Source organism: Mobula birostris, chromosome 3 (genome assembly GCF_030028105.1).
Source record: "Mobula birostris isolate sMobBir1 chromosome 3, sMobBir1.hap1, whole genome shotgun sequence".
In the NCBI taxonomy this organism is placed as follows: domain Eukaryota; kingdom Metazoa; phylum Chordata; class Chondrichthyes; order Myliobatiformes; family Myliobatidae; genus Mobula; species Mobula birostris.
The window spans coordinates 228,795,908-228,807,511 of NC_092372.1; the positions used below are offsets into that span (position 1 = coordinate 228,795,908).

Genomic DNA, 11,604 nt, shown 5'->3' on the forward strand with positions numbered 1-11,604 from the left:
AGGAAATGGTCAAGGTCTTGATTGAATACTTCTCTGTATTTAGTAACGTGAATGAGTTGAGGGAAGGTAACAGCGATGTCCTGGAGCATATCAACACAATGCGGGATGTGGTGTTGGAGGTCTTGAAAGGCCTAAAGATGGATAAATCCCTTGGGCCTAACCGGGGGTATCCTAAGATGTCATTTGGAAGTGAGAGAGGAGATTGAATGGCAAGGTAACATAATAGTGGAACATTCTACAGTGCTAGCGACCCAGGTTCAATTCTCATTGCCATCTGTAAGGAGTTCATACGTTCTCCTTGTGACCGTGTGAATTTCCTCTGGGTACTCCAGTTTCTTCCCACGTCTCAAAGACGTACTGCTTAGTAGGTTAGTTGGCTACTTGGAGGGTGCAAGCTCATCAGGCTAGAAGGGACTGTGTATCTAAATAATAAAACATAAAGATCAATTGCTGAGGCTCTGGCAGAGAGTTTTGAATCTCTTTAACACCAGTGAGGTTCTGGAAGACTGGTGGGTGTGAGTAATGTTGTGGTTTTATTCAAGAAGGGCTGCAAGGACAAGTCAGGGATCTGCTGGCCAGTGAGCCTGCAGGGCACTCCGATATACGGGACTGATGGAAGACCAAGCACTAATTAAGGATGACCTTGTGTGGGAATTGTCATGAAATGGAGCTTTTGAAGAGCTAACTGACAGGACTGATAAAGGCAAGCAAGTGGACTTGGCCTACTTGGACTTTATCATGGCCTTTTACAGGGTCCTGTATGGCAAGCTAGATCAGTCAGATTCATTATCACCGACATCTGATGTGAAATTTGTTGCTGAGCATCAGTGAATTACCATAAATTAAAACATAGTAAACAATGCAAGAAAAATAAATGATGAGGTAATGTTGGTGGATTCATAGATTCAGAAATCTGATGGTGGAGGGGAAGAAGCTGTTCCTGCGTGGTTGACTTTGTGTCTTCAGACTCCTGTGCCACCTCTCTGATGGTAGTGATGTCCTGATGATGAGGGTCCTTGATGGATGTTCTCTTCTTGAGGCACTGCAAGAACATGTGGGATTTGGGGTGAGCTAGCCAACTGGATATTAAATGGGCATGATGGTAGGAGGCAGAGGGGGTGGTGAGGATTGTTTATCAGGTTGGAGGCCTGTGACAAGCAGTGTTTCACAGGGATTGGTATTGGGTCCTCAACCTTCTCATCCAAGTCACAAAATATTGGTTTAATATATACATTGGATTCTGGTTAATTGGGACACTTCAGGACAAGTACATTTTGGCCCGATTAGCTGAAGTGTCATAGTTAAAAATGTATAAGATAAACTACCGTTTAACTGAGTAACAAATTATGTATTTAATTGCAATACAAAATAAATTAGACCACTCAATACTACAGTACTATAAAACTGTAATTTCCAATAGTCACTGATGGAGGAATTCATCCATTGTAGGCTACTGTGTTCTTGTAATTGACTGTAAATGAATACAATCAGCACAGACACCTGGTGCAAACATTGGACTGCCTTCCTGCACAAAGTAGTGTCAAAAATCACCGCTTGTTAATTCTGTACTGTCAGCACGAATGAATAACATAACACAAGCATGTGGAACTGCAGTGTAGTACCCAACAGGTGTACATGTTCATGCATCTGACACTAGTTAGAAAATGTTCCGCAACGGTCTCCTGTCCCAATTAAGCAGCATAGTGTCCCAAATAAACAAAGGGAATCCCTGCTATTTTCTCAATTGGTTTTTGTTCTTTAGGAGTTGCCCTAAATGGCAGCTGCCCCGATTAACCCATGGTCGAATTAACTGGAATTCACTGTATTTTTTTAAAATTAGATTAGTGTGAAGTGGTGCATTTTGAGAAGTTAAACCAGAGCAGGACAGTAAATCGAGAGGGAAGAACAGCGATGTAGTGTTCAAGTACATCATTCCCTGTAGATAGCATAACAGTGTGGTGAAGGAGGAGTAGGGCATGCTTGTCTTATCAGCTGAGACTCTGAGTACAAGACCTCAGTCGTCATGTAATTTTTATAAATTATAAAGCCAAACTTATTGAGTGATACATTGCGGAACAAACCCTTCTGACCCAACGAGAGACACTGTCCATCAAACACCTATTTAACCCTAGCCTAATCACAGGATAATTTCCAATGACCAATTAACCTACTAATTGGTATGTCTGGACTGTGGGAGAAAACCAGATCACCGGGGGAACTCCACGCACACACAGGAAGAACGTATTCACTGTGGCAGAAGTTGAACTCCGAACTTGTCCTGAGCTGTAATAGTGTTGTGCTAACCGCTATGCTGCACAGTTCTGATCGGCACGTTACAGGAAAAGGCGTGATTAAGCTAGAGGGTATGGAGAAAACTCATAAGGATGATACCTGCATGGGATGGTTTGAGTTGGAGATTAGAAAAGTTAGGACTGATCCCTGGAGCGGAGGAAGCTGAGAGGTGAATGATATAGAGAAGTAACATTACAAGAGGCATAGATGGGTCAGATACTGTCTGTTTAAGGTTCAAGGTGAGAAGGAGAAGGTTTAAAGGGGATCTGAGGAGTAAATGTTTCACACACACAATTGTTGGTGTCTGGACTGAGCTGCCTGGGGAGGAGGTGGAGTCAAGGACAGTAACAACATTGAAGAGGCACCTGGACAGGTAACTGCAAGCAAATTCAGGTTTATTTATTTATCCACATGTACATTGAAACATACAGTGAAATGCAGGGATGTATGGGGGAGCCTGCGAGTGTGGCCACACATGCTGGCACTGACATCACGTGCTTAGCAGAACAACACAAACAACAACAGCAAAACAAGCCCCTTTTCTCCCTCCCACCACCCACTGACAAACTCAGAGGGATGAGGAATTAATTAATGCAGACAAGTGGGATTAGTAGAGATGGTTTGTTTGTTCCTGTGCTTATGTATAACTAGAGTTTGGAATTTTATCAGTCAGTCAGTTACTTGGGCTTTTCATTCTAGCTACAACCCTGATCTGGACTGTGACCCATACGGTGAGGAGGGCAGTCTCTGGTCCTTTAACTATTTCTTCTATAACAAGAGACTGAAGAGGATTGTATTTTTCACTTGTCGCTCCATCAGGTAAGATCTTGGCAGCGGGGAAGGTGGGGGCGTTGTTGTTGAACTGAGCAGCACACATGTAGAATACTGCAAGTCCAGTTCACTGGTTCATTGGCAAGACCGGGGGTGGGGGCGAGGGGCCTGTATTGCCTCTGTTATTGCACGGACCAGGCCCTCGTGCCCCAGCTGCCCAGGAGAGGGGACACTGAGGCAGAGTGCAGAGGCCTCTGTTTGTGTGTGGGGGCGGCCCCTCCCGTCGGTTCACTCAGTGCAAGAACAAGCTTGACCAGAGCAACGGCCCATGCACCATCAGACTACAGGCCCTGGCACTCATGGATATGGACCATAAGATATAGGAGCAAAGTTAGGCCATTTGGCCCATCGAGCCTGCTCTGTCATTTCACATTGGCTGATCCATTTTTCCTCTCAGCCCCAATGTCCTTCCTTTACCCCGTAACGCTTCATGCCCTGACCAATTATGAAGCTATCGACCTTTACCTTAAACATGCATGAGACTTGGCCTCCACAGCTGCCTGTGGCAACACATTCCACAGATTCACCACCCTCTGACGAGAGAAGTTCCTCCTCATCTCCATTCTAAAAGGACGTCCCTCTATTCTGAGGCTGTGACCTCTGGTCGTAGACTCCCCCACCACAGGAAGCATCCTCTCCACATCCACTCTATCAAGGCTTTTCCCCATTCGATAGGTTTCAATTAGGTCACCCCTCATCTTCATATCATCTGCAAACTTTGTAGCAAAGCCATCAATTCCATCATCCAAATCATTGACGTATGACGTAAAAAGAATTGGTCCCAACACAGACCCCTGTGGAACACCATGAGTTACTGGCAGCCAGCCAGAAAAGGCTTCCTTTATTCCCAATCTTTGCCTTCTGCCAGACAACCACTGCTTTATCCATGCCAGAATCTTTCCTGTAACACCATGGGCTCGTAGCTTGTTAAGCAGCCTCATGTTTGGCACCTTGTCAAAGGCCTTCTGAAAGTCCCAAGAACACACCATCATCATCATGGACTTTGCTATATTAGATTTTGTGACTGTTTTTTCTGCTATTGTAACTGTAAGTGCTATGTGCTGTGTACTGTTGGTACTGTGCTTTGCACTTGCACCAGGAGGAACACTTGTTTGCCTCTGTTCATTACAATGAAACATACAAAGTGCGGGTCCGGCAGCATACGTGGAGGGGAATAAACAGTCAACGTTTCAGGCAGAGATCCTTCACCAGGACTGGAAAGAACAGGGGCAGAAACCAGGATCAGGTAGTGGTGTATGAGCAGGTGATGATAGGTGAGACCAGGGAGGGGGTAGTGGGTATATTGAACGAGCTGCCAGAGGGAGTGTTTAGACAGGTACAACTACCATGTAAAAAGACACTTGGACAGGTATGTGGATGAGAAAGGTTTAGAGTGGTGTGGGCCAAATACAGACAAAAGGCACCAACTTGGTCATGGGTTGAATGGTCTGTTTCTGTGCTATATAACTTTGACTATTGTATTTGTGAATCTACTTCTGGAGTTTCCCTCCATAGATGCTGCCTGATCTGCTGAGATTCTCCAGGGTTTTGTATGTGTTGCTCTGGATTTCCAGTGTCTGCAGAATTTGTAATGGAATGCAGGAATTAGTGATCCTCCTGCCTTTGTGATTGATTTATTTATTATTATTATTATTATTATTATTATTATTTTGTTCTTTTTCTTCTATTCTATTGAACTGCTGCTGCTAAGTTGACAAATTTCACATCACACGCCGGTGATAATAAACCTGATTCTGACTCTCCCCATAATCTTCGACGCACTGACTAATCAAGGGCCTACCAACCTCCACTTTAGACATACCCAATGACTTGGTCCCCACAGCCGTCTGTGGCAACTCATTCCACAGGTTCACCACTCTCTGGCTAAAGAAATTGCCCCTCACCTCCGTTCTGAATGGATGTCTGTCTGTCCTGAGGCTGTGCCCTCTGGTCCCAGACTCCCCCACTAGAGCTGGGCGGTGTAGCCCAGAGGGCTTGCTCCGTGCCGGGGGGGTGGGGGGGGGTGCGGCCCTAACGACATACTCCATGCTGGAGGGCACGGCCTTACCCCGTTCTCTATCACCAAATAAATAAGTAACAACAGAGTGGCAGTTCAGCCGTCACTTGTGGCCTCATGGCAGGACTCTGTGTCTGTGCTGACTTGTAGGCATCTGTCTGTATTAGAGTCAGGTTTACTGTTACTGGCATACATGGTGAAATTTGTTGTATTGTGGTAGTGTACATTGCAATACACAAGAATAAAACACACTGTATAGTACACTGGCTGCTAGGTTTTTGGTCATTGTGAGTTGTCCTGTGATTGGACCAGGGGTAAATTGGGAGTTGCTGGGTGGTACAGCTCAAAGGGCCAGAATGGCCTGTTTTACACCGTCTCCAAATAAATGAATGAAGATTGTAGAGGGGCAAAAATGGGTGGGTAAATTCACTGATAATATCCAGGAGAGGATGGACTTGTTGAGTGTAACTCTGAGCATTGCTTTACAGCGGGTATTTGTACAGCCAGCAGTCAGCAATCAGCAACAACTTCGACATGGACCTGGACAATGAAGAGGCCCTCAGTCAGGATCAGGACGAGGAGGATGAAGATGAAGCAGAGGCCATGGAGGAGACCAGGTATGTCCTCGCCACAAGGGCTGAAGTACTAAAGATTATCCCTGTGTGTAAGCTTTGGAAGAAAAATATCTGTGTTGTGTGAATTTGCAAGCTGTTATTGATCATAGACAGGCTGTTTGGCTCATGATATGTTGCCAACCCCAAGATCAATCTTACCCTTCCGTTCCACATCATCCTCTGTTATTTCTCCCCGGCTCTGGCAGCAGCTTCCATGCACTGTGTGTGTGTGTGTGTGTGTGTGTGTGTGTGTGTGTGTGTGTGTATATTTTAAAAAAACAACAACTACCTCTAACATCTCCTCCTATACTTTCCTCCAACACACACAAAAGGTGGAAGAACTCAGCAGGCCCGGCAGCATCTATGAAAAAGAATATAGTCAATGTTTCAGGCCAAGGTACTTCAGCAGGACTGGAGGAAAAAAGATGGGGGAAAGGGAGGGAGAAACACACGGTGACTGGTGAAACCGGGAGGGGAGAGGGAGGGGTGAAGTAAAGAGCTGGGAAGTTCATTGGTGAAAGTGATGCAGGGCTGGAGAAGGGGGAGTCTGATAGGAAAGGACAGAAGACCATGGAAGGAAGAAAAGGGGGAGGAGCACCAGAGGGAGGCGATGGGCAGGCAACGAGATAAAGTGAGAGAGGGAAATGAGGAGTGGTGTTGGGGGTGGGGGGGTGTGAGATCATTACCAGAAGTTTGGGAAATTGATGTTCATGCTATCAGATTGGAGACTACCCAGATGGAATACAAGGTGTTGCTCCTCCAACCTGAGTGTGGCCTGATTGTGACAGATGGCTTTTTCTGGCAGATGGAGTGTAGGTGCTTGGCGAAGCGGTCTCCCAATCTATGTTGGGTCTCAATGATATAAAGGAGGCCACACCGGGAGCACCGAGCACAGTATATGACCCAAACAGACTCACAGGTGAAGTGTCGCCTCACCTGGAAGGACTGCTTGGGTCCCTGAGTGGTAGAGAGGGAGGAGATGCAGGACTTGTTCGGCTTGCAAGGATAAGTACCAGGAGGGAGATCAGTGGGGAGGGACAAATGGACAAGGGAGCTGCATAGGGAGTGATCTCTGCAGAAGGTGGGTGGGGGGGAGGGAAAGATGTGCTTGGTGGTGGGATCCCATTGGAGATGGTCGAAATTGTGGAGAATTATGTGCTGGGCGTGGAGGCTGGTGGGCTGGTAGGTAAGGACAAGAGGAACCCTATCTTTGGTAGGGTGGCGGGAGGGTGGACATGCGTGAAATGGAAGTGATGTGGTTGAGTGCATCATTGGTGGAGGAAGGAAAGCATCTTTCTTTGAAAAAGGAGAACAGCTCCTTCATTCTGGAATGAAAAGCTTCATCCTGAGAGCAGATGTGGTGGAGACAGAGGAATTGAGAGAAGGGAATGGTGTTTTTACAAGGACCAGGGTGGGAAGAGGTATAGTCCAGGTAGCTGTTGAGAGTCAGTGGGTTTAGAATAGACATCAGTGGATAAGCTATCTCCAGAGATAGAGGCTGGAGGGAGGTGTGAGAAATACTTTACTCCAATCACTTTAACATTGTGCCCTCCCTGGGAAGAAAATCTCTGGCAGTCCACTCAATCAGTGCCTCATTTATACATCTCTATCAAGTCACTGCTCATCCTTTGTCGCTTCAAAGAGAAAAGCCCGAGCTTGCTCAAAGTTTCCTCATAAGACATGCTCTCACATCCTGGTAAATCTCCTCTCTGCTTCCACATCCTTCCTGTGATGAGACGAGCAGAAGTGAACACAATATTCCCTAGTGTGGTTGAACTAGGGTTTTATGGAGCTGCAATGTTACTTCGTAGTTCTGAAGAACATGGAACAGTCCAGCACAGTACAGGGTCTTCAGCCCATGATGTCCAGCCTACTCCATGATCAATCTCTCCATGGCATACACCCCTCCATATTTGTTTACATGCATGTCTCTGAACTGTCCCGATTGTATCTGGCAATGTGTTCCACGTACCCACCACCCTCTGCTTTTCAAAACAACTACCTGCCATCCACTCCCCCCACTCACCTTAGTTATGCCCCCAGGTATTAGCCATTTCTGCCTTGGGGAAGACTTGAAGCTCCAATCTTCTATCATCCATGTGCCTAAGGGTCTCTTAAATGCCTGTAACGCATCTGCCTTTACCACCACCCCTGTCCATGCACCCTCCACTCTCCGTGTAAAGACATCCCCCACATTCAAGACTCAGAATTGCTCAATGTCATTTGCAGTACACAGTTGTAAAGAAGAACAAAATTCACAACAGGCTGGAGGAACTCAGCAGGTCGGGCAGCATCCATGGAAACGTTGACTGATCGTTTCCACGGATGCTGCCCGACCTGCTGAGTTACTCCAGTGTGTTGTGAGTGTTGCTTTGACCCCAGCATCTGCAGAGTATTTTGTGTTTAAGAAGAACAAAATGATTGTTACTCTGGATCTGATGCAGCACAATAAAAACACCAGATGAGTGGAGTACACAATGACAATAAAAACACACTAAGTATAAATGCATCAGATAGCTTCTATACTGTAGATTGATTGTGTGCCCATAAGCTGATGCTGGGCACGGGAGTGTCTGTGCATCAGGTGACTCTGACAGGAAATGATAAAGTAGTGATAGTTGGAGGTGAGAAGGGGTGGGTTACTGGGTGGAGGTGATTAGCCTTACTGCTTTTGTCTCTGTTGTCTGGCTTGGATGTTACATAGCCTCCAATCACCTTAAAATTGTGCCCCCTTCCACTCTGAGAAAAATGACGCTGCCTAGGATAAAGTATCAGCTTTAACCTTTGCTGTTTCCCACCCAGCAAGGCAGAGTAATCCATCGACAGAGTGCTCAGCCTGGACAACCCTGGCACAACCTTCTGAGATGGGACAGCAGTGTCTCACCACTCTGACTGAGAAATTTGATTCTCTTCCTTCCCTCACTGGGCCTAAAACTTGGCAAATGATGCTAAAATAAGATTAAGATCAGCTTTATTTGTCATATTACATTGAAACATGCAGTGTCATTTGTATCAACAACCATGGTGCAGTGGTAGTGTAGTGATTAGTGTGAGCTATTACAGCTCAGGGCATTGGAGTTCAGAGTTTGTATGTTCTCCCTGTGGACTGCGTGCGTTTCCTCCCACAGTCCAAAGATGGACAGGTGAGTAGGTTAATTGGCTGCTGTAAATTGTCCTGTGATTTGGCTAGGGTTAAATAGGTGGGTTGCTGGCTTCGCAGCTCGAAAAGCCGGAAGAGCCTGTTCCACGTTGTATCTCTAAATAAATATAGATAAAAAACCAAGTCTGAGCAATGTGCTGGGGGCAGCCCAAAGTGTCTCCGTGCTTCCAGCGCAATATTAGCATGCTGACAACTTGCTAACCGTACCTGCACGTCTGGAATGTGGGAGGAAACGGGAGTACTCGCGGGAAATCCACGGTCACAGGGAGAGCTTACAAACTGCGGCAGGAACTGAATCTGGCTTGTTGGGGCTACGCTGCGATTTGGCCCCAGTGCACTGAGGCTGGCCGGCAACCATGGCAATGCTATCAGCTGTGCTGAGGTTGAAGCAGGCAGCTTCTGGTTATGCCTACCTCGTGTGTAAGCACGTGTGCACTCGGTGGCCGCTTTATTATCTACCTCCTGTACCTAAAAATGGCCACTGAGTGAATGTTCGTGGTCTTCGGCTGCCGTAGCCCATCTACTTGAGGGGTTGACATCTCGTGCGTTCAGGGATGCTTTTTCTGTACACAACTGTTGTAATGTGTGGTTATTTGAGTTCCTGTTGCCTTCCTGTCAGTTTGAACCTGTCTGGCCATTCTCCTCTGACCTCCCTCATGAACAAGGCATCTTTGCCCACAGAGCTGCTGTTGACTGGATGCTTTTGTGTTTTTGTACCATTGTCCAAACTCTGGAGACTGTTGCACTTGGAAAAAGCCAGGAGATCAGCAGTTTCTGCGATACTCAAACTTCCCTGTCTGGCACCAACTATCATACCACAGGCAACATTACTTATTTCACAAACCTTCCCCATCCTGTTCTGATGTTTGATCTGAACAACAACTGAACCTCTTGACCATGTCTGCATGCTTTTATGTGTTGAGTTGCTGCCAGAGGATTGGCTGATGAGATATTTACATCAATGAGCAAGTGTACAGTTGTAACTAATGAAGTGTATAAAGTACTGGTTGCTGTGCACTCAGTTTGTTGTTTGTCTCCTCAGGTACCAAACGGTGTGTGTCTAAGCGTCAAGCAGATCATCACCCTTCAATACCACCTGCTTCCATACCCCTGCAACCTGACTGCATCTCTATGGAGCTCGGCGTGAATGACCAGCACTTAAATCTCAGGCATTAGGACGTCTGACAGTCTAGGCCTGTAGTCAAGCCCTTCTCGTCGAGAAGCTTGCACTGGAAACTTTGAGCAATGCTCTGGTTTTACAATAGCTGCCTGCAGGTGTGGGTAGATCATTGTGGCTTGTCTCCAGTGCTGCCATTCACCTCTTGTTGAAACCGAGCCGTTTGTTGTGAAACATGTTTAAGAACCAAGGTGATTGACGTTTTTCTTTGTCTTCTGTAAGTGGGTTCACCAGCGCACTCTGCGGATCAGGGTAAGCTTTGCCCTTATCGGACCACAGACGTTGCCGAGGATCCGTCTCATTATTACATGTTGGACTGATGAAAATCAGCACACTGTTGACACCCTGGTGCTCTGAACAGAGCACCCCAAGTACCTGTTGACCTGTGCCGCTGGTGTGGAAAGTAGCCGATTGTCCAAGTCTGGAACTAACTCTGCATACGGACAACTGATTTATCATCGCCACACTCTGCTTCTGAAGTAGTTGTGCTTCCTGCTACTCAAAGCTCACCCTAGGCCTACCACCCTCCTTCATAACTCTCCACTTGGTTCTCCCTGGTCAGCGGACAAGCTGGCATTTTTATTCTGCCCTGGATCCCTTTCTACATTTGAGCTTGCACTTGAGGAGCCTTACGGTGTCGTCCTGTTTAGTCCTTTTTACAATTTTTTTGTTTTGGTTTATGAAAGCATAAAGATTGTTGTATAATAAATCCTTTTAATGAGTATGCTACCAAAATATATTTTTGTTCTCTGCACCAATTATTAAAGAAAACCTTCTGATTTTGAAAAGAGAATAATTGAGGGTTGTACCTTGCTGTCTGCATTGAAGCTTGGCCTCTACAAGGGCCGAAGAGAGGTTTCTACCAAACTGTAAAACTTCAAAATTGCTTCTGATCATAGTCTTTGTTTTGGGTTTCCAATTCCCTTCCAGGAATCTACAGTCAGGAAAAGGGGCTGCAGGTTTGAGCTGGGAGTCCAGGGAAACTGAATTCCTATGCTGCTCAGTAGCTGTTACATCACTCCTTGGTTGCATTAATTCCAGGTCAGGTTGGTCACCCTGTTATGGTAGACTGGAAAGAGTGCAGAACAGATCTCTCAGGGTTTTGCCAGGACTGAGGGCCTGAGTTATAGAGAGAGCTTGGCCAGGCTTGGACTTTATTCTTTGGAGTTTTAATTTAATTTAGAGATACAGCACAGTAATGGGCCATTCTGGCCCAGTCAGCCCACATGACTAACCTACTAACCTGTACATCTTTGGAATGTGGGAGGAAAGCAGAGCACCCGGAGGAAATCCATGCAGTCACGGGAAGAACGCACAGACTCCTTGCGTAGAGCGGCATCCATTCAGGGTGAGGGGCAATTATTTTTTTTTAACCCAGAGGGTGTTGAGTATAGAATGAGCTGCCAGAGGAAGTGATTGAGGTAGGCACAATACTATCATTTAAGAAACAGTTGGATGGGTACATGGAGAGTGGGACAAAGGCCAAATGCAGGTAACTGGGACTAGATGGGTG

The 11,604-nt window shown here is 46.3% G+C and overlaps 1 protein-coding gene across 1 annotated transcript in view; it reads left to right on the forward strand.

Annotated features, from left to right (window-relative positions):
• LOC140195630 (repressor of RNA polymerase III transcription MAF1 homolog) overlaps nt 1-10,876 on the forward strand; it is a 54,768-nt gene extending 43,892 nt beyond the window's left edge. Inside the window, exons 6-8 of the mRNA XM_072254302.1 lie at nt 2,992-3,111; nt 5,629-5,757; nt 9,957-10,876. Of these exons, the coding sequence (XP_072110403.1) occupies nt 2,992-3,111; nt 5,629-5,757; nt 9,957-9,978 (271 nt within the window). The 3' untranslated portion in view covers nt 9,979-10,876. The remainder of the gene's footprint in view (nt 1-2,991; nt 3,112-5,628; nt 5,758-9,956) is intronic.
• Nucleotides 10,877-11,604: the final 728 nt, after the last annotated feature.